Source organism: Aulonocara stuartgranti (assembly GCF_965226115.1).
Source record: "Aulonocara stuartgranti genome assembly, chromosome: 23".
In the NCBI taxonomy this organism is placed as follows: domain Eukaryota; kingdom Metazoa; phylum Chordata; class Actinopteri; order Cichliformes; family Cichlidae; genus Aulonocara; species Aulonocara stuartgranti.
The window spans coordinates 10,305,391-10,329,247 of NC_138958.1; the positions used below are offsets into that span (position 1 = coordinate 10,305,391).

Genomic DNA, 23,857 nt, shown 5'->3' on the forward strand with positions numbered 1-23,857 from the left:
AAGCCCCATTGGACTCCTGGACCCCTATTGTCTGTCTTGTCTTAATGTTGGTTTAAAATGGAGCACTGTAACAAAAAATTATTTCCCCCAGGGATCAATAAAGTATTCTGATTCTGATTCTGATTCTGATTTATCAATTATTGGTGATAAATGACCTTTAACCTTCTGGAACGTGACTGAACTATGAAGCAAGCACTGCTGAAACAAAGGAGGCTGTCACAAACACAGTAGCTGAGCTCGTTTGGAGGCAGAGCCGATAAGAAGGAAACTGTAACAGGATTAAAGCCTCTGCAGAGGTAGGCGTCAATATGCAGACTGTACAGAGAGGCTCGAATGCAGCCGAAGATCGTCCCAGATTCAGCATTTGAGATAAAACACAGCTCTCATCGACAGACCAGTGTCACCCTTCTGTGTGTCTCATGTTTGAAGCTGCTCTGACTGAAAGGAACGGATACATCACTCTGTTCTCAGAATTAAACATGAATTCTTCTCATAATTAGAAAGTAGTGCAGCAATTAATGTTTATGGTAGATTTAATGAGTTATTTCAGCTTTACTGTCAGCACTGAGATTCAGCTCCAGCAACTGTTTGATGGAAAAACCAGGTGAATTTGATTACACCATCCACACCTGCAGGCAGGAGGAGTTTATATTAATACTGCCTTATATTCATATATACAGTACGTGTGTTGGAAATAAACATGTTGGATCTAGCTGTTATTTATGAGGAAGTTTATTACAGTTCACACTCTCTAACCTCCAGCAGCCTCAGAAGAATAATGTGTTGATGGAAACCAAAATGTTTCTTTCATGGGGATCATTGATGTATTTGAACCAGTTGCTGCCATTAACCAAAGGTGTGTTTCTGAACATGAGATCCAAAGTGGTGCCAGCATTTCTCATTACTCTGAGAGACTTTGAAGGTGCAGTCAGACATTCTTTAAGATATATTTATGAGTAAAGTATTTTTCTATTAAATAGATTAATGTGTAACTTCCAAAAAACTGATAAGTTTAGCTATCAGTAACCTAACACATAGACTTATGATTAATCTATTAAATATGCACACGAGCAGTTGCCAGTTTGCGAAATCCGCCATGTTCCACCATATTTGAATCCTTGGCTGGGAAGGACATTTTCCGTCTGCCTAATGGTTTTGCACATAGGTGACAAGAGACCGGCCACATACATACTAAGCCAAAGGCGGAGGAGAGGAGAAATTACATGCGTTCATGTGTGAATGAGGAACATTTAAATTACTTTCTGCGCCTTCAGACTCAAGATATAAAGCATCATACCTGTGCTATCATCGAAGGAGAAAGAAACAAAAATATGAAGGAACGAGACAACCAGAGGTAGTTGTTAGGTTGATTTTGATAATAGTTGTCTATATTGTACTTAAATTTGTAAACCTTGTTTCAAACTGTATGTTTAGATATTCTTCTGGTCTCCTCCCCCACATGTAGAATGGTGGGGGAGGCTATAGTGTTTAACTGCAGACACATCCTATGTGAAGGTTCTGTTTTCTTATTTAGTAAACTTCCTCCCCTTTATGGCCTCACCTATGCCTGTGTATGGTGGACCGTTAAAGGGATTACACCATATACAGGGTGAGGAAAGATGACACTTTGTGATCAGCAGGAAGACACACATACACACACACAGTGCCTTAGTTTTATGACGCACCACAGGGGGGATCGGATCCTTGCGCTTCATGTTAAAAACCGGTTGAGCTTTACAATGCCACTATTCATTCACTCTCACATTCACACACTGGTGGAGGAAAGCTGCAGTTGTAGCCACAGCTGCCCTGGGACAGACTGACAGAAGCGAGGCTGCCATATCGCGTCATCGGCCCCTCTGGCCAACACCAGTAGGCGGTAGGGTAAAGTGTCTTGCCCAAGGACACAACAACCAGGACAGAGAGAGCAGGGGGATCGAACCGGCAACCCTCCGGTTACAGATGAGCTTCCCAACCCCCTGAACCACGGTTGCCCCACAAACTAGGACTGCTCAATTAATCGAATTTTAATCTCGATTACGATCTGGGCTTTCAACGATCATTAAAAATGACTGAGCCGATTATTAGCCCCTCCCTCGTGCTTTACTCTTGCGCTGCTCCGTGTGGCAAATCGAGCGCACCTCCCTGCATTTCGAACACGTGTCACAACAATTAAGAGCAGCGGTCCCCAACCTTTTTTGCGCCACGGACCGGTTTATGCCCGACAATATTTTCATGGACCGGCCTTTAAGGTGTCGCGGATAAATACAACAAAATAAAACTAGTACCGGTACCGAAAAAAATAAAATTTATTCATAACACACGTGAAAAGACCCAGGAAAACCGAGTAAACGATAAAAACGATAACAAAATAACGCTGAAAACCGATAAAAACCCTGAAAACTATACATTTCACACCTGAGCCTCAACTTTTGTGGCCCGGTACCAAACGACTCACGGACCGGTACCGGTCCGAGGCCCGGGGGTTGGGGACCGCTGATTAAGAGGACCCGAGGGAAGCTCGGAAAGCTAAGCAGAAGTTATTTGGAGAGGAGAGTGACTGCTGTTGGTTGAAAAGAGAGGTAAAAAAAAAACTTCAGTGGTGTGGAAACATTATGGTTCACGGAGTCAGACGTGGATCAAGTAGACATAGTGTGTAAACTTTGCTACGGTGTTGTAGCTGCACCACAGAGCAACACCGTAGCAAAGTTTACTAAACATAGATGTTTACATTTTTCATTTATTTTTTATATTGCAAACATTTGCACTGTTATCAGTATTTGCACACTATTTTATATTATTTTTTGACAATCTTTAAAGTCATTATTCAATACATTGTTATTGTTAAATAAAAATCGCCAAATAATCGAGATCTCAATTTCAGTGAAAATAATCGTGATTATCATTTTTGCCATAATCGAGCAGCCCTACCACAAACTGTGATTTTGTTTGTGAGAGTGTCTCATGATAATGACGTAAGCATGTGCACCGCTTGTGGTAACAGACATGTGCAGATCAACAATGGATAATATACAGAGTATCACCATGCAGCGTTTAAAGCGTGGAAGTACTGACCTTACTTTGAGTTCGATTCTGTAAAAAGTGACAAAAACATTAGCGTCCGCTGTTCACTGCGTGGGAAGAAAACTTCTTTTTACAGTGAAAAAAAACCCCTAAACTTCTGAGCAAGTACCTAGCACGCTGCCATGGGAATGTGAAACCCCCGGATCCTCCCACTGACATGACCGCTGTGGCACCGGGCAAACCTCCGCCTGCTCCACTCCTGCTAAACAGGTGAAAAAAAAGGACGACAGGACTCAGTGCTGCTGAGTCTTTGATTTGATTTATTTTCTGTTGTGTTTTACTTGCATCTATTTGAAAGACTGAGTGTAAACACAAAAAAATATTTTATTTTATGTGCTGGAATGTGCAGAAAATAGGTTTAAATGTTAAACAAATTTCTTTAAGTCAAAAACTGTGGCATAGAATTTAATTTTTGCTTGATGCAATGTGCATAAAGTTAAAAAATTAAAACTAATAAATCCAGTTTTAAAAAGAGACTTTTTCATTTGATTACATTTTATATGATGGATTATGCAGAAAAAGTAGAATTGGGATGAAAGGTCTATCACTTTATTACCTATTCAGGTTGTAAATCATGTTTTTAAAAAGTAACTAAGTAACTAATTACTTTTGAAAATGGAGAATTAATCAGAAATTAGTTACAAATAAATTTTTTCAAGTAACATAGTAACCTTAGTAAAATCTCATCCTCTTCCTCCTCACATTAAGCTTCATCTCCTGAAATGAAGTCAGGGCTGCATACGAAAATGTCGATAAACAAGTTCATTTCTGACTCATATCGGACTCCTTTTGTTTAATCAAGAGTTTGATCAAGAGTAAATCAAGGTATACAGTGTTCATTTCTTTTGTCTCCATGTTGGGCGAGTGCTGACTATTGGTATATGTGTGCATGAGGGCAGGAATGCATGTTTGTGTCTGTGTGTGCCTGTTTGTCTATGTCTATGTGTCAGGTCGGGTCTTAGACTCCACGTCTCTGGGAACATCTCAGGCCCCCAGGTGCGGGGGCCTATCTCCCCCCACCACATTCCCTGCTGGTGGCTGATGCCTTCAGCCGTCGGTGTATTGGTGGTTCTTGGTGTTTGGGTGCTCAGGTATGCACTGACTCACTCCTGGTGGCTGCTTGACGGGGCCTGGTGCACGTGGCTCGGTCGGGCTCCTTCCGGAGGGTGGGGGGCTCTCTGACCTCGGGCCTTTGGGCCCGGGGCTCTGCCCACTCTGGTGCAACTGGCTGCCGGCAGAGCCCGCGGACACGTCACCGCAGTCACCTGTAGCTTCTGCACCGCAGCTGCTGGGTGACCCCCTGTATGGGGCTCTCCTCAGCTCTTTCCAGGAGGATGGTGCGGCTGCCCCTCCGGTAGTCCTCCTTGGGCCTCTAGATGTCTGGGGCCTGGATCTCCTCCATGCCTGCTTCATGTCCTGGGGGGCAGGGCTATGGCTCCCCACACTCTCTATCACATACAGTAGGTGTCAAACTCTGGCCCACGGGCCATATTTGGCCCGCAGCCTAACTACATACGAAGCCATACCAAATTATTATTAGAGCTGGCCTACTGGTATTATACAGCTAATATATATATTGTTTAGTATTAAACTTTGCTTGTTCCATATTCAGTTTTTCAGAAAAACTTGTTTGAGTCCATAAGAAGAGATTCATTCTTAAATCTGGAGGAAGATTTGTTTTTCAATAAATATTAATGTTAGCCCGCGAACTTGTTCCAGTTTTTAATTTTGGCCCACTGTGTATTTGAGTTTGACACCCCTGCTCTATCAGATAGTTACATGGAGAAATCTTTTGAATACAAGCGTGCTCACAGACGTGTTCACAGACACACATTATAACTTCCTTGGCTCCTGCTTCAAAGCATACCGTGCGTTGTCGGTCTTGCGTGCTGCTCAGTAACATTCAATATTTATTATTTAGTATTACTTATATTTGTCTTATCTAGGTTGTTGCTGTAGTCTCCATTGTTCTCTTTTGCTTGTTTTCTTTCTTTTTTTTTCTTCCAGCAGGTGATTCAGTGGACTTCTTAATGTCTTTTCTCATTGTCCCTCTTCCCCTCTGTTTTTCTTTCCCCTCTCCTTTTCTTGAACTTCTCTAAGTCTACGTCTTTCCCTTTCCTATCCCTCAATCATGTGTTTGTCAAAACCTAAAAGCAAAAATAAATAAATAAATAAAAGAAAATTAATAATAATAATAATAATAATAATAATAATAATAATAATAATAAAGATCTAGTGGACCAATAATGATCCACTTGGAAAAATAAATCCGTTGGGCATTTTATTTGGCCTTGAGACAATAATTCTGATTGCTACAGTGCTGAGCTGGACAGGCAAAAAAAAAAGTAAATCAAGGCAAATGCTTCTCATCCAGTATTGGCAGCTGAGGTAAACAGCCTTCCACAGATAGGAAGTCTGATGCATTTGAACTGGGAGGGGTAAGAAAAAAAACTCAGTTGACTGGAATCAATCACCCTCTTACAATGCTGTGATTGCAGCCATTTCCTAACTCTCTGTGAATGGTACTCATGGTCTTTGATCAGTGGTTGCTGATCAGTGGTTATGACATGTCATTCAGTGGGCTAGTTACAGTCATAACATAAATGTACTATTTATAAGGTTGGGCACACCTGTAGTCAGCCGAGACTGAAGAAGCCACTTGGATGATGATGAATCGTTTCTCCTGCTGAAAACACTACGTCCAGATGAACAACATCAACTTTTTTGGGATTTTCTTACCTGGATGATTGGGCACTTTTATGTTATTTTTTTCTTATTTAAAAGCTGAGCTTCATTAATGTTTGTTCAATCTTCTAATGGTGTCCTCCTAGATTCAAAGCCAGCAGAAGCAGCTCTGGGTTCAGTTGTCTGATCATTTCCCTTTGTCTGCTGGAGTTTTATTCTAACATTGAACGTGAGATGGAGATGCTGTTTCTCCTCTGTCAGCATCATGAAGGCAGCTGTTTGTGGGGTCAAGAAGTGAATGATTAGCTTTTATGTTAAACATCTGGACATGTTTAAAGATGTGTTTTCTGTTCAGATTAACTTTATCTGTTACTTCTTCACAGGACACAATAATATGAGATCTTCAGTCTTTCTTTAGATGTCCAAAGTTTAGATGCAGAATCTGATAAACTGGATTCCTCATATTTGACTGAGTCAGAGAAATCAGTTCTTTAAGTGAATCCTGCATTAAAACAGGTTAACATGTTAAACATATCATCAGTCTGCCTTAGTTTTCAGTTATAAACATGTGAACACAGATAATTTTACAGTTTATGACCACAAGAGTTGGTGTGCAAAAATGAAATGAATACTTTTTTAAATTATAGAACAAAAAAAGTAAAAACAGACACTGACTCTACTATGAGAATATCAGTTCCTAAAAGGTGTGAAAGCGAAAATTTGTCAAATACCAAAACCAACAGTTGCACACGAGCTGCAGGAAACTCTGAAAGCTGCATCAAATACTGTGGTGTACATGAAACAGAGCTGCAAGTTTTAGAAGGATAAAAGGTTTAGCTGCTGCACCGGGATTCCTCACAAAGGCAGATCAAACACATTCACAGTAAATTAAATTATACTCGACTGAGATAAAACCAGAGCAGACAGATTATCGGCTGCAGGAGAAGAAAAGGTAAAATGTGAAGTGAAACATTTAATGTTAGAATCATCAAACATGAGGATCTAAGAACACTTAAACTTTGTTCAGGTTGTTTAAGGTTAAAGACTTCAAGACTGCATATCTGCTCACATCTGTCACAGAGAGCTCTGTCAATGAAACTCCACATTAACTTAACCTTTTACAGCTTTCACAGAAAACTTAAATGCCCCAAAGACATGAGAATAAACACAGGACAATTTACAAATTAAAAACCATCTCTGACACAAACATCACGTTATTGTCATGGTTCTGGGTCATTTTGGCCCAGCGGTTTAAGTTTCCTGTGCTTTTTGTCATTTTCTGCATTGTGTTAAGGATTATTCTAGGTTTCCTACTAGAGATGGACCGATCCGATATTACGTATCGGTATCGGTCCGATACTGACCTAAATTACTGGATCGGATATCGGAGAAAAATAAAAAATGTAATCCGATCCATTAAATATCACGAAAGCACCTCGCAAAACTTGCAACACCCCGTAACTCACCTCAGAACGTTAGCAGTCGGAGCAGTATGCATCACGTGATAGAGCGGCTGTGGCATGCGGGACCTGTCGGTGGTCTGGATAGCATGTGGAGCTTCGCTAGCAACCTGGCATTTCATCTCCGACAAAGTTATCCCCGAGAGAAGTAAAGCAAGTGTGTAAGTCCATCTCTGAATGTTTGTAAAGCATTCCCACGTTAAGCTTAACAAGCGACTGCCTCTCGCTCTCCGGCTGCTACTTCAATCGTGAAACTGCTTAAATGATCAGCTGATCGGCTTTTCTGTCGCGAGTCCGTGTCTCTTGTTTGTTTTTGGCCCACTTTGCACCAGAAAGAGGAAACCAGCGGCTGAACAACAGCAGAACGTTTAAGCTTGATAAGCTGTTGTTAGAATTTATTTAATATTTCTTTCTACACCAGGATCTTTTTCTACGTAGCTGACGCTGGTAACTGTGCAGGGGCGGATCTAGCAAAGTTTAGCCAGGGGGGCCGATAGGGCATGAACAGGGAAAAGGGGGCACAAAGACATACTTTTCTTTCTTATTCTCATTTAAAATGTCGAGCTTTTAATAAATAATTATCTGACACCCAAAGTTTTAATTTGATGTAAAATGAATAGAAGTCAATTACTGTATATAGTGACTATTAAGTCTAATATATACCCTAGTAAGCTATAGTACTTTTTACTTTGGGAAGGTACCATCTGTGCAGTCTGCAATTTTGTTGAAGAAAGATGTTGAATCTATTTAATATTTCTTGAAAAATAATTGATTTCTGTGCATTTTTTTTCACACTGCATCAAATTAAGGTTGATTACGTCGATTAAGCATCATGAGGTGGAGCGTGAGGGGTGGTTCCTTATTTTTTATTTATTTCTTTTTGTTGTTGCTGGGAGTTGGAACCCTATTAGTTAGGTTGCTTAATATTTACGCTAAGTACTCTTTAAAATACCAGAATAGGGAGGATGGTGTAGGTCTAAGTTTATTAGATTGATCAGTATTGCTGAACTATGAAATATTTTTTTTGTATACAGGTATAACAGAATAGCTTTAGTGTAGTTGTTGTTTTAAACTTGAGTATGAACTTGCAGACTTGCAAAATGCAGCAAGATATTTTAAAAAACAGTTTTGTTGATTAAAAAACACTATATCGGATTCATATCGGTATCGGCAGATATCCAAATTTATGATATCGGTATCGGTATCGGACATAAAAAAGTGGTATCGTGCCATCTCTATTTCCTACGTTATTCTGTTCAGTATTCCCCCTGTGTTGTTGCCTTCTGTTTCTCCACCTGGGTGTCTGCATTTATATGGTTGTGTGAGTTCTTGTGCCATCATGTTTTCCCCAGCCTGTCATGCTCCTCATGTTCTCTCTCCCTCTCCGGTCTACATCTCTGTGTATTTCCTGTTTTACTTTGATAGTCTCTGTCTGTGTCCATCATGTTGTGTTTGCTCTTCCCCTGTCTCATTATTATCACGATTCGTGTCAGCTGTGTTCCCTGTGTGCTCCTACGTTCCTTGTTAGTTTTCTGTGTATTTATGTCAGAGTCTCCCTCAGTCCCTCATGCTGTCCGTTCCCTTGTGTGCCTCTCTGTGCGTTTAATTTATATTTTCCCAGTATAGTTTTGTATCATTTTCCCTTGAGTCAGCAATAAAGCTGCATTTTGAGTTCACCCAGGTGTGTTGAGAGCAGTGTTGGTCAAGTTACTTGAAAAAAGTAATCAGTAACTAATTACTTACCCAACAAAGTAATCCCGTTACTTTACTGATTACTTGTTTTAAGTAATTAGTTACTTTTTAAAAACATGATTTACAACATGAATAGGTAATAAAGTGATAGACCTTTCATCCCAATTCTACTTTTTCTGCATAATCCATCATATAAAATGTAATCAAATGAAAAAGTCTCTTTTTAAAACTGGTTTTATTAGTTTTAATCTTTTAACTTTATGCATCAAGCCTATATTTAATTATATGAAATATTCTCTGACTGGAAGAAATTTGTTTAACATTTAAACCTATTTTCTGCACATTCCAGCACATAAAATAAAATATTTTTTTGTGTTTACACTCAGTCTTTCAAATAGATGCAAGTAAAACACAACAGAAAATAAATAAAATCAAAGACTCAGCTGTCCTGTTGCTCTATTTTCACCTGTATAGCAGGAGAGGGGCAGGCGGAGGGAGGTTTGCCCTGGTGCAGATGTGTCGCAGCGGTCAGTGGAAGGATCTGGGAGTTTCTCTGTGAATTTCCCATTCTGTGGCAGCCTACTCTCGGTGCTTGCTCGGAAGTTTAGGGGTTTTTTTTCGCTGTAAAAAGAAGTTTTCTTCCCAGGCAGTGAACAGCGGACGCTAATGTTTTTGTCACTTTTTACGGAATCGAACTCAAAGTAAGGTCAGTACTTCCACGCTTTAAATGCTGCACGGTCGTACTCTCTCCCGCACACGTCATATTATCCATTGTTGATCTGCACACAGCTGTTGCCACGAACGTCGCACTTGCGTACGTCATTGTCATGAGACACTCTTGCAAAAAAAGTCACGGTTTTAGTAACGCAGTAACGCAGCGTGCTAACAGGAAAGTAAGAGTAATCTAATTACTTTTTTTGCAATAGTAATCCCTTACTTTACTCATTACTTGAAAAAGTAATCGGATTACAGTAACGCGTTACTGCCCGTCTCTGGTTAAGAGTCCTGCATTTCGGGTCCAATCTCCTGCCTACCATACAGCGATTCATGAGTTACATTATCTGTAGAACCAAAAAACTTCTTCATGATCGGTGGAAACATAGCGTCTGCGATCATATTGACCAATCAGAGCTGGAAACACATCAGGGTCATCTGTGTATTAAAAATTTAGTTTTTATGGTTAAAGTTAGACGGGGTCAAGCATTGATCCCGGTGGGAAAGTAATTTTTTATTAAGAGACCATGTTTGAAAAGTATACATCATATTTATTTATTAGCCTATTGACTGATAATTTTGTGATCCATTTTCTTCTGCTCTCAGTTAAAAACTGATAATTCAGTAGACAATGATCCAATAGCACTGCTCACAAGCCCTGCCCCCACTCACATGCAACCCGCTTTTTTTTTTCTGCTGCAGGTTTTTGTCAAACACATCTTTCTCTGGACTCACCGGTCCCGTCCGAGTCCACCAGAATTGGTCTGAGGTTATTACTCTGCAACGATTCCATATCTGGAGTCTGCGGCGGGACGCACTGGGTCAACCCACCTGGGTGACAGTAGGCAGCTGGGAGGATGGCTCGCTGCAGGTGGAGGACCAGCAAGTGTGGCAAGGACCCAAGCCTCACCACAGGATGGATGGGATGGGTGGGAGGACCAGGGGCCGGTGGAGAGCAGGGTTGCCGGTGGCAGGGAGTCGGGTCCGGGTGGTAACCCTGGTGGAACATCCCTTCGTGTTCACGCGGGACGTGGACGACGAGGGCAGCTGCCCGGCTGGTCAATTCTGCCTGGATGCTGCCGCTAACAGCTCAGAGACCCTGGAGAGATACTTCAGGGAAGTGGCAGTTGGGAACAGCAGCTCGCTGCCCAGAGACTACACCAAGTGCTGCTATGGCTATTGTATAGACCTGCTGGAGAAGCTGGCTGAGGACCTAGGCTTTGAGTTTGACCTTTACATCGTCGGAGACGGAAAGTATGGAGCTTGGAAGGGAGGGCGCTGGACCGGGCTGGTGGGAGATCTCCTGAATGGTCTGGCAGACATGGCTGTCACCTCATTTAGCATAAATTCTGCCCGTAGCCGGGTGATCGACTTCACTTCGCCCTTCTTCTCCACCAGCCTGGGCATCCTGGTGCGCAGTAAGGACACAGCAGCCCCCATCGGGGCCTTCATGTGGCCCCTGCACTGGTCCATGTGGGTGGGCATCTTCCTGGCGCTGCACATCACTGCACTTTTCCTCACGCTCTACGAGTGGAAGAGTCCTTATGGGATGACACCTCATGGGCGCAACCGGGTGAGGGTATTCTCTTACTCATCGGCTCTCAACCTGTGCTACGCCATCCTGTTCGGGCGCACCGTCTCCTCTAAGACCCCAAAGTGCTGGACAGGCCGCTTCCTGATGAACTTGTGGGCCATCTTCTGTCTGCTGGTGCTGTCCAGCTACACCGCCAACCTTGCTGCTGTCATGGTGGGAGAGAAGACCTTTGAGGAGGTCTCAGGGATCCATGATGCCAAGGTGAGACCGTAAGGTTAGATTATTTTGTCATGGTTCTGCTGTCAGTGTCAGGATCTTCAGCTGGTCTCCAATCACACGTAGAGCAAGGAGAGTGCAAACAGGACATCCTGAGGGACTAAAACATTTCTGAAGCATCCCTTTGGTTCAGCATATAGGGCTCATACTGGAGATTAGCATCCTGCATCATTATAATAATGTTGGTCAAGGACCAGTTAAATTTTCAGCCAAGTTGGGCAAGAACAACTTGAACCTTCAGTTATCATTAGCCAGGAAGTTAGCAAATGCTCTTAAAAACTATCACTAGCAAAATTTGGCTAACATGAAACCTAACTTGACAATATATTTATTATATTGTATGAATTAATTAAGTGAAGATAAACCTTTATTAGTCCCACACATAGGAATTTTTTTTAAACTAAAAATAAAACTAAAATTAAAAAAACACTTGAAACATTTACCATTTATTGAAGAAATTTTTACAGTTTTATATAAACAAAGGGGTTTTTGACTTTTACCTCCAAATTATGACATCACATTGTAATTGGTCAGTTGCAATGGTGATCCTGGAACAACAATAATATGAAGATGCAGGAAAAACACTAACAGGGGATATAAGCTACACCGCATAAGATCTCACACAGAGGCCCAGGTCTTACTTGGAGCCTGGTGTTCACACAGCAGGCGACTAAACTCGACCATTTCTCACCTCTAACCATGCCCGGTCTGACACCATCAGTTTCACACTCACACACACAAAATTTGCGGTCACACGGTGAGTTTGAGATACTTGAACTCCTCCACTTGTGGCAGGAACTCATCCCCGACCCGGAGTGGGCACTCCACCCTTTTCCGGCTGAGAACCATGGCCTCAGATTTGGAGGTGCTGATCCTCATTCCCGCTGCTCGGGGTCTTGTTCGCGAGTGATGGGAGAAGGGAGCCGGAGATCGACAGACGGATTGGGGCTGCAGCTGCAGTAATGCGGACGCTGCACCGGTCCGTCGTGGTGAAGAGGGAGCTGAGTGTAAAAGCGAAGCTCTCAATTTACCGGTCGATCTACGTCCCTACCCTCACCTATGGCCACGAGCTGTGGGTAGTGACCGAAAGAACGAGATCGCGGATACAAGCGGCAGAAATGAGCTTCCTCCGAAGGGTGGCTGGCCTCTCCCTTAGAGATAGGGTGAGAAGTTCGGCCATCCGGGAGGGGCTCAGAGTAGAGCAGCTGCTGCTCCACATCGAAAGGAGCCAGCTGAGGTGGTTCGGGCATCTGACAAGGATGCCCCCTGGGCGCCTCCTGGGTGAGGTGTTCCAGGCATGTCCCACCGGGAGGAGGCCCCGGGGCAGACCCAGGACACGCTGGAGAGATTATATCTCTCGGCTGGCCTGGGAACGCCTTGGTATTCCCCCGGATAAGCTGGAGGAGGTGGCTGGGGAGAGGGAGGTCTGGGCCTCTTTGCTTAGGCTGCTGCCCCCGCGACCCGGCCCCGGACAAAGCGGATGAAGATGGATGGATGGATGGACGGTGAGTTTGAAGTGAGACGACCACGAGTGTTTTTCCTGTGAAACATTTTTCAGTCTCATGATAAAGGCAATGTGGTGCTGCTGGTTCAGGCGAGGTCAGATCTGTGTTTGTGAACTCTCTGCAGACTCTTTTCACTCTGTGCTCTCCATCCTGAAACAATTACAGATTAAATTTGCTCTGTGGATCACCTGCCTTGTCATAATTACACTTTTAATTCAGCGGCTGATTGAAGCATGAAGCACGCCTCTCAGTGTTTGCAGTGTTTGCACAGCCGGCACTGCTGGGAGCTCAGGGAGCTTTAATTGGACGTCCATCTGTGTGTGATTAGCTTTTTATTTTATATGTGAAGCCCTGCAGCTTTCTGGGTGCCGCCTATCCTCATAGTGTATCAAGAGGCTGTGAAGGAAATTTCTGGATGTAATCTATAAAATAAAGCATGACTAAGAAGAAACATGAAACTGAATGTGAGCGTGAGTGGCCAGAGTGGCCCTTTACTGTGCAGCTTTGTGGGGTGTTTCAGGTCAAATGTGTTCACAGATGTTTCATGTGTTTCAGCTGAATATGCAGCATCCGCTGTTTCCTCTGTTTGTGTGTCCTTCATTCTTGTCCTCTTCCTCCTCTTTGTTGGTGTGTGCAGCTGCATCATCCGTCACAGGGTTTTCGTTTTGGGACAGTGAGGGAAAGCAGTGCGGAGGATTACATGAAGAAGAGTTTTCCAGAAATGCACGAATACATGAGACGCTTCAACGAGCCGACCACACCTGAAGGAGTTGCCACCCTCAAGTAAGAGAGCAACATTCAGCCGCAGGTTATGCTCTGATTCTCTTGGTTCTAACAGAGAAACCAGACTCAGTTCAGTTTTTCTAATTTTATTTATGGCCAAACACAAACAACTCCATTTTTAATTGGAAGAAATCTCTGAATCAAGGAATCATTCAACAGGAATCAAGAAGGGGTTGAGAGGAGATGGAAGAGAGCAAGGGGAGACAGAAAGCGTAGAGGTGTAATGCAGAGAGTTGTATGAACTGAGAGTGATGAAAGTGAGTGAAGAAGAAACAGACATATCCTGGTCAAAAATGACTCCAAGGTTCCTCAGAGTGTTACTGGAGGCCAGAGTAAGCATCTGGTTAGATACCATATTTCTAAGATTTTCAGGGCTGAGTACAATAGCCTCAGTTTTATCTGAATTAAGAAGCAGAAAATTAAAGGTCACCCGGGTCTTTATGTCTTTCAGACATTTCTGCAGTTTAACCAATTGGTGTGTGCTATCTGGCTGCATGGATAGATAAAGTTGTGTGTCATCTGCATAGCAGTGAAAATGTATGCTATGCCTTCTGATGATGCTGCCTAAGGGAAGCATGTATAATGTAAACAGAATTGGTCCTAGCACTGAACTCTGTGGAACTCCATAATTAACCTTAGTATGTGAAGAGAACTCTCTATTTACATGAACAAATGGCTATCTGTTCATATCAATCTATTCGATAGATATGATCCAAACCACTGCAGCAATTCATCAAGTAACCAGTTTCAAATTTCCCACGTGTGGGACTAATAAAGGTTATCTTATCTTATCTTAAGTAATTGAAATAATTGGATTAAAAAAATTCTGGACATGAATTCATTGCTTTGATGCTTCGTTTAATGCATGGCTCTGTAGCTCACCAATGTGTTAAAAAATGTAAACGCAAGTGTTTCACCCACATTTGTGACTGAAAAACAGAATTGAAATACAAATGTATTTAGAAGCAGCATATGAATATAAAGCCTGGCCCATGCAGCCCCCAGTTTTAAGCAGAAACACTGATAACACAACAGCAGCAGTGACTCTGGTACAGTTTGTTTCCATCCACTGCTGTTTGTTTTACACAGAGAAAAATCTGGAGTAAGTCTCCAGAAGTTGTATTAAAATATGCAGATGAACTGGTTAAATTATACAGCTTAATGAAGGCTGATGGCACCATCCCTATTTTACATGGAAGCTGCAGCAGGAAATGCATCCAGTCCGGAGCTGAAGTGTGTGGGGGGTATGGGGTGTACTAGACCTTATGAATATCAAGGCTTTTGTTTTCAGATTAAGAGTGAAATAATATGAAATAATGTGTTAAAAAAACTTCATTAATATTTAAAAATATGAAAATAAAAACTTTTTTCACAATCTAATTAAAATGTACATGGGCCAGTACAACTCTTAGCCAATAATCTGAGGGACACTGAATTATTAATATCAATTAATGTATATACCATCATAACATCTGTTTTCAGCAGCACAAAACCTTGCCTCCTATAAATGTCAGAAAACCTTCCAATGGTTTAATGATGGTATAAACAGATGTTATATACCATCATAACATCTGTTTTCAGCAGCACAAAACCTTGCCTCCTATAAATGTCAGAAAACCTTCCAATGGTTTAATGATGGTATAAACATATGTTATATACCATCATAACATCTGTTTTCAGCAGCACAAAACCTTGCCTCCTATAAATGTCAGAAAACCTTCCAAGAACACAAAGTAAAGGTATTTTTTAGTTTAGATTGCATATATATCTTATTTTAAAATGGAAACCATTGAGCAGCTCAATTCTGACAGATTCTGAAAGACAGACATCGTCTCTTTTTATGGAACATCCTCTGATGATTTATAAACGAACAGGATTTTCTTGTGTTTTTATTTAGGCTCAAATCAGTTTGATGTTTGAAGGCTCACAGTGACGTGAACTAATAACTCTCCCCAAATGCGTTACACCAAAAGTAAGAAGCCTTTTTTGTAAAATGTAATGGGTAGAAAGTACAGATATTTGTTTAAAATTTTAGGGAGTAAAAGTAAAAAGAAGTAAGAAAAAAAACTACTTGAGTAAAGTACAGACACCTAAAACTTCTACTGACGTTTAGTAACAAAGTATTTGTACTTCGTCACTTACCACCTCTCAGCTGCAGCACTAATTCAACCCCTGCAGCACAGTATCTGTAATACCTACAGCATGCTCTAATCCAGTGGTTCCCAAACTTTTTTTGCTAGCCCCCCCCCTTGTTTTACAAGAAAATCTCCCACACCCCCACCACAAACACATCCTCCAACCACACACACCCATAACGACAAAGGTATGTGCCTTTTTTCACGTGACACTGTGCGCCACATTATTGTTTACATGAGATGAATTTCTACAATGGCGGATAAAGACAAAATACTGTTACTGTTAATCTGACTATCTGCAGTTTTTACACGCTTACAAATACACACGCAGTTACTGTTCCTCCATTTAGAAAGCCTGAGGCGTCATGGTGTAATTATTTTATGTGTAGTTGTTTTTTTCCTGTGTAATAATATTCAACATTGCTATCAATACATTTTTCAAAAAATGCCTCTCTGTGCAAAATGGGTTCAACTGTGGGATACTGTGATTTGGACAGGGAGGGGAAATTGTGGCAGAATCAGCCTGATGTTTTTTGTATCCCACTGTAACTTTACTGTATAAAGAGCTAACATCTCCAAAACGTCAGGAGTAGTTAGTCATTATAAGAAGTGTTTGTGAACTAAAAATCACGAATATGGGATACTTTTTGTCCGTGATTTGGGCAACCCAGCGCGAGCTCCCGACGCAGGGGAAACAAATTCTGTCGGGGAGACCTACTTTGGCACTTATGCAGGTGAAGCCAAAGGCAAGATGTGCTTCATCATATTTTCTAGTATTTGGCTTGGAAGGAAGTTGGTTTGGAAACATATTTGGCTAAGTTTCATCTTCTGCTTTGCATTTGTGTGGGAGCCCCGTCAAAAACCTGTCCAAAATGCTAAGTGTCCAAGCATTCTTCTTCTTTCTTTTTTTTCTCATACCGCGCCCCTCCTGCAATGGCGCCCCCCACTTTGGGAACCTCTGCTCTAATGTTCTAATAGGATATTATGGTCAACAGTATCGAACGCTGCACTGAGGTCTAGCAGGACAAGCACAGAGATGAGTCACTGTCAGAGGCCATAAGAAGATCATTTGTAACCTTCACTAAAGCTGTTTCTGTGCTGTGATGGTCTCTGAAACCTGACTGAAACTCTTTAACCAAGCCATTCCTCTGCAGATGATCTTTAAGCTGTTTGACAACTACTGAAAGGAAGGTTAAAGATCGGCTTATAAGTAGCTAAGAACGCTGGGTCAAGATACGATTTAATTACTGATACTGTGGTATGTAGGTGATTGATGAAGATAGGCCGATCATAATTAAAACTGAACATCCCAGCACAGTAGAGGCTCGGACTGGAAACACGTCAGAAGAAAACAGGAAGACATGACGTGCATCATTGTCTGTGTGTGTGGTTTTGGAGTTTTCCGTAGTAACAGTGTGGCTCTGTGTTGAAGGACAGATCCTCCTCAGCTCGATGCCTTCATCATGGACAAAGCTCTGTTGGATTACGAAGTCTCCATCGATGCCGACTGCAAACTGGCGACAGTCGGGAAACCGTTTGCCATCGAAGGTAAGCAAGCAATACTGCTGGTGTTCTGTCTGTGTTTCGGTCAGGTCAAAGTGTACATTTGCTGTTTCTGTTTAGGTGACTTCCTGTCAGTGTTTTCTTTTAATTGGACTAATCAGAGGAGAGGAGCAAAGTTGTGTGATAGTTTAGCGATTTAAAGATCAGCTGGTGAATCAGTCAAACAACCTTGACATACTGAGGGGTGTAAACATCATAGTTCAGAAGTTCAGAAAACAAGCCAGCACTATGAAACTCGTCAGGTGACCTGAAGCTTCAGATAACAAGAAACAGAAAAACTGATCTGAGTCTGAAGCCAAATTGTCGAGTCATTGTAGAGAAAGATGAATGCTTCACTGTTGGTGCTCTGATACAGCATCACTATTATCAAAATGGCGACTAACAGAAAAAAGGTGACATGAAATCGTTCCATCCATGGAGTGAAGCTGAAGTTTACGTGATCCCTCAACACACACAATAAAATAAATAATGGAAATAAAGAGTCCACAGCTGTTAGTTTCATCTGTTTCTCACTTTCATAGTTTCAGGTTTACATTTACTGAGGGTCTGCACCAGTCCTGCGTCACTGTTCTTTTTTTTTTTAGCTGTTTGGACAAACTGAATCTGCAGATTTGACAAAAGGCACGGAAGATGGGTGGGTGTACGTGAGGGACCAAGCAGCCAAGGCATAGAGGACACAGGAAAAAATATATTCAAAATTGGTTTTCTTTATTTTAACCCTCAAAAAAACGTTTAAAAAAAATTCAAAAATATAATTAGAGGGCCCATAAAAGAGGTCAACTAAATATAACTCTATATAATGTAATTTCCAGAACCTTAACAAAGTGGACACAACTTAACTCACAAACTGACCTCATTACAAGACACAAGAGGGTAGCTTTTATAGTGGTTTAGCCAAACCATTTACACACAATAGGAAGGAAACAAAAACAAACACTAATACTAACTAAGCACAGAATAACATAAGTAAACCTAAAACATCCCTGTTTCTGTTAAGAACATTGTTGGTCCTGCTGAGCAGGCATTTTGTTTTCAAAGTCTTTAGCCACGCCTTTTGCCCAGACAGGAAACAGCTACTGCCCCACACCAGGTAACTCAAAGAAAGAAAAACATAATTAATATAACAGAAAACATTTTTAGAAAAACCACACAATGCTATTATGTGCATGCTTTGTAATATCAGTGTTATGTTTAGGTAAAATGATTAATGAATCATATTAGTGAAGTGGCTGCAAACCAAATAAATAAAGTGAACGAATGGAATTGTTTTACCCATATGTGGCTGATGCCATCACAGTGTAGGACCAGATTTAGATGGAGAAGAAGACCAATGTAGAGGCAGGCCTACAAACCAAAGCTGACAGGAAATTATGTAGATCAGCACAGTGACTCGTCTCTATGAGGTCAAACATTGGGTTGAAACGTGAATAAAGTTTAAATTTGAATATGAGCAGTAAAAGTTTCCCGCTCTGACCTTCAGATGAACCATAATTAAGATTTTCTTTTAGTTTAATTAGACTTCGCGTCATCCTCCAGAATAATTACTGCTTAGACCTCTTAATTAACAGGTCCGTGGTTTTCTCTCCTGATTTATTCGACTTCCTGTTCTTGGCTCAGACATCCGTCTGCTCACTCCACACAAACAGACATGAACAATGCCTGATGTTGCTGTTTGTATTGTTCACCTTTCTGATGTTTTTTCTTCCTCTCAGAGCCTCTGAGGTTCAGCTTTCTGTAATATGAGCCTGATCGCCTGTTATTGATTGTTGTTGACAGTTTCTTTGTTTGTTGTTTGTGTGTCGTGTTTTTGTTTTGTTTTTTCTTTTATGCTCAATAACATCTGTCTGCTCAAATGTCTGATTTCTCTCTGCAGTTCCTGGACAGATAGAGAAACAAATTATGTACTGCCGTTTATGCCGTTTGTTGTTTTTATTGTTTACTGTTTATTTGTTTCCAGGTTACGGTATCGGCCTCCCTCAGAATTCTCCTCTGACATCCAATGTCTCCGAGTTCATCAGCAGGTACAAATCCGATGGTTACATGGACCTGCTGCACGACAAGTGGTACAAAGTGGTTCCGTGTGGGAACCGTGTGTTCGCCGTTACTGAGGTCAGTGTGACAGCAGCACACCTGTGTGGCCGTGGCCACCTGTTCCTTTCATGAAATGTATTTTATTTCAACCTTCTCAAAGCCAACAGAACAACACGAGGAGGCGTCTGGACACTTCAGATCTGGACTGGATATTTTTTCTGACTGTGCTCAGGTGGGCAGATGCTGTCCCCTGCTGGTCACTCTGAGACACAGCTATCAAACCTCATAAAGGCAGATTAAAAAACATAACACAAACTGCAGTCGGCAACAGGAAACCAGTTAGCAACACAGCAAGAAACCAGCTGCTGACACACTGCAGGCACAGAGGACAGGGCAAATACATCTTCCTGCTCTTAAAACAAGCTGCCTGCTGACCTTAGATCAGTTACATCTGTGCGTCCATTTAAAAACAGACTCAAAATCTCTTTGTTTGCACAGGCCTGCACTCATCAGGTGTTTTTTTGTTTTGGTTTATTTTAGTTTTATATTTTGCTCTTTTCAATGCCTTTACAATTTTAAACATGCACAGGTTCTTATGTTTTTATCTTCTGCGTTAAGCATGTTCCATTTGGAACTAATGAAATGTGGTAAATAAGTAATCGCCACTCCCTTCTCTCTCAGACTCTTCAGATGGGCATCAGCCACTTTTCCGGACTCTTCGTGTTGCTGTGCGTCGGCGTGAGCGGCGCTTTGCTGACTCTGGCAGGCGAACATGGTTTTTACCGACTCGTTCTGCCACACATCCGCCGCCGTCAGAACCTAAAGTACTGGCTGCACACCTCACAGGTAAGTCAGAGAAGGATGATCTCAGCTGAGTGCTTTTATATAATTCATTCATGTTTGTGAAAAACTAAATGAGAAAACTAAACGCTCTGTGTGACAGAAAATCCACCGAGCTCTGAACATGACGTACGAGGACGTGAAGAGGCAGCGAGCTGAGAAAGAGAAGAGGTCAGTCTCACCATCTGAGCTCAGAGTGTTTAGGTTAACTTTGATGGGAGTTGCAAGATGTCAACAGAGAACAGAACAACCTTAGGCTTCAATCTCCAGTTATTCTTTCAGTTATGAAGCTGATTTTATAATCCATGAATGAGAAATACGATAAATATAAACTTTCATGAGCAAAAACACTGTTGAAAAAGTCTTGGTTTTAAATTAGAAACACATGACCTTATAATGTTTTTTTCAGTTCTTCAAGCTAAACGTCTCCTTTGGAGTTTAGAGATTTCTTATCCACATATTTCTCACTGACTTATGTGAATTATTCTGAGCCTAAGGTCTTTGTCTGTGTTCAGCTGTAACCTGCACAAGTCTCAGCCCCCTCCGGCCCCTCCCGCTCCGGGAGCTTCAGCCAAATGGAACAACGAGACGAGCAAGGACGCCGATGCCGCAGCTACCGCCGCTGCTGCCAAAGATGCCAGAGACTTCAAAAGAGTCCACTTCAACCTGGAGACGCTGAACACCCGCCGTCTGCTTGCTCGTCTTGCAGTCTCTGAAACCAAGGGAGGCAGCGCCATGGCTGAGAGGGAGGGTCCAGCCAAGCCGAAGGCGGGGCCAAACAGCAGGCTGTGTGAGAATGGAGGACCGGCGGCTTCGTTCACCAACCGACTGCTCACGCTCCCCTCCTCATCCTCCTCTGCAAGACACAATGCTTCAGCTCCAGCCCCCACAGCCGCGGCGCTTTCTCCGCCTGCTACTTCCACCCCTGCCCCCGTTACCATAGCCCCGCCTGCCTCAGATGCCCCACCCCGTGTTGCTGTGGCTCCGCCCCGGCCTGGCGAGCTGGAGGAGCTGGAGGAGGAGATCGAACAGATGAGGGAGAAGTTACGGACAGCTCTGGCAAGGAGAGCTGAGATTCAGACGACTCTAACCAAACCCACTGTCACAGTGACAAGCGCCCCATCATCCGTTACCACGACAACCATTATGGCGACCCCAACAACGACAGGAGCCACGCCCATTCCCATACCCACCATTACCCCAGTAACAACCCTTCCTTCCAACATGAAATGCGTAACGACCATGACCGACCCGCCTCACAAAGTCCTATCTAAAGTCCGGCCCCTCCATAGCAGCCTGGCCAGTCAGAGGAGGTGATGTTCTCTGGAAAGGTCACGACACGGCGGCCATTCTAATCAGCAGTGAGGAAAAAAAATGTTCCTTTTATTTTGTTTAACTTTCTCAAGTTCTCAAATAAGTTGATTGGACAGAAAACATCAAAGAGCCCTGAAGCTAATCAGATGATTGGTTACCTAATCAATATTTTTAGGCTGGATGAAATTATTGAACCCTTTAGAGTACAAACACTTTATATTTCCAGCTAAAATTAGAAATCCTGTGAAAACATTAAAGAAAAAATGAAATTGTTTCAATTACTTTATAAAATAAAAAATTACTGTTGAGAAAATATGCTAATTTAAATCCATAAATCTTAAAATGAAAGTCTGAAGATCAGGTAACATGCCCCAAACCCGAACCTTTATTATTTTACACATTTCAAAGTTTGAATAATCACTCAAAGACCAGTTATTTTATACACAAAATTTATTATTTTGTAATATTACTAATACTAGTAATTAGTATTGAATCAGTATTACTGTGAGTACAGTTTGTTTTTCAGGGTTTTTTACTCCTAAACGTCAAAGACAATCTATTTAAAATATTTTAATATGATATATTTATCACTTTAAAAGTGATGTTTTTTTGTCAATTAAGTGCTCAATAAAAAAAATATCTTTTAATGTTTTTCAGTCACAAGTACAGCTTGTGAAGTCTAAAGTCTGTCAGATAAATTATGTAAACTGAGGAAGAGAAGAAGACCAGGACGTGAGCCTGAGGTACACCGAATTTAATGAGTTCTTAGTTTGAGCCAAATACAGAATAATGTAGCAGTTGTATTATAGAAGTGCATATTCCTAAAGAATCCAGAGACTTATTTTTGCATATTTTTACATATTTAGTAACAAAACAAATAAGTTTGTATATAATTAAAATAGCTGCAGTGAATCTAAAGATTTTATTCTTTATTTTTATATAAAATCAGAGTCTGATGTTCAGTTTCCACCTCTGACTGGTTAAAACGGCCGCCGTGACAGAGACTGAAGAGCATTTCTGGAACTTTCTAAAACTCTGGCGGTGCACAAAAAGCATGTCCACTCTTTAAAAAGAAATTACAAGAAGTACACATACCACCAGACACAACATGAACAATAAAGCTGTTTCCTGTTGGGAACAGAAACGGTGGTGTTCATGCAATAACATCGTTAGTTCTTCACATAGACGTAACTCCTCTTCATGTAACATGAACATGGTTAGTGTAAGCAGTATGCCGAAGGTTTTTATTAGAGTCACTTCACTACAGACATGAAACCTTAAATGTTCCCACACAGCCTGAACCCATCCCCGAATGTGACTTTAACCCCACCAATAACCACACACCAAGAAGTTAAACTGTAGAAATGTCTTAAAGACATAAACACCTGGATGACCTCTATTTTTCTGCTTCTAAACTTCTAAAAACTGAGGTTATTGTACTTGGCCCTGAAAATCTTAGAAATATGGTATCTAATCAGATACCTACTCTGGATGGCATTACCTTGGCCTCCAGTAACACTGTGAGTAATCGCGGAGTCATTTTTGACCAGGATATGTCCTTCAGCATCTACATTAAACAAATATTTATCTTTCTTCAAACATGTTTCTTAGAAACACTGAACTGCATCACTTTCCAAACTAAAGATGAAGAAATGTTCAGATTCTCCAGAAAACATGAAAACTTTTGTTAAACCTTCAAATGGTCTGAAAAGTTGAGGATGTTTTCACTCTGTTTGGTACATTTACAGGTTTCTCATAAAAAAGAAAGAAAAAAAATTGATTTGTATTTTATTCATTCATTCAGTTTGTTTTTCATCAGTTAAACTTAAATCTGAGAGATGAGCCTGAGTTTTGACTTTCAGATATTTTACTGAGTTAAATCCATTATTCATCCTGTTATTCTTCCTAAGTGTTTTTATGATAATTAATAAAATCGACTTTCTAATGAAGTCTGTGACGTTGTATTTTACTGGTTGATCTGATTTAACCGAGGAATCGGCTGGAGTTATTAAAAGCTTAAACCTCAGTGTCAGTCTAAAATTTGTTAAACCCTCTGTTTTATTCACAGCTAACAAGCTAGGTGTAGAATGATCGATCAGTGATTTGTTATAACCAGTGTTGGTCAAGTTACTTGAAAAAAGTAATCAGTAACTAATTACTGATTACTTCCCCAAAAAAGTAATCCCGTTACTTTACTGCTTACTTATTTTCAAAGGTAATTAATTACTTAGTTACTTAGTT

At 41.4% G+C, this 23,857-nt stretch overlaps 1 protein-coding gene across 1 annotated transcript in view; it reads left to right on the forward strand.

Annotated features, from left to right (window-relative positions):
* Window positions 1–23,613, forward strand: part of grin3bb (glutamate receptor, ionotropic, N-methyl-D-aspartate 3Bb) — a 64,421-nt gene extending 40,808 nt beyond the window's left edge. Inside the window, exons 3-9 of the mRNA XM_082523538.1 lie at window positions 10,338–11,430; window positions 13,588–13,733; window positions 17,301–17,416; window positions 19,389–19,540; window positions 20,144–20,308; window positions 20,406–20,473; window positions 20,818–23,613. Coding sequence (XP_082379664.1) covers window positions 10,338–11,430; window positions 13,588–13,733; window positions 17,301–17,416; window positions 19,389–19,540; window positions 20,144–20,308; window positions 20,406–20,473; window positions 20,818–21,619 — 2,542 coding nt within the window. The 3' untranslated portion in view covers window positions 21,620–23,613. The remainder of the gene's footprint in view (window positions 1–10,337; window positions 11,431–13,587; window positions 13,734–17,300; window positions 17,417–19,388; window positions 19,541–20,143; window positions 20,309–20,405; window positions 20,474–20,817) is intronic.
* The last annotated feature ends 244 nt before the right edge of the window (window positions 23,614–23,857 follow it).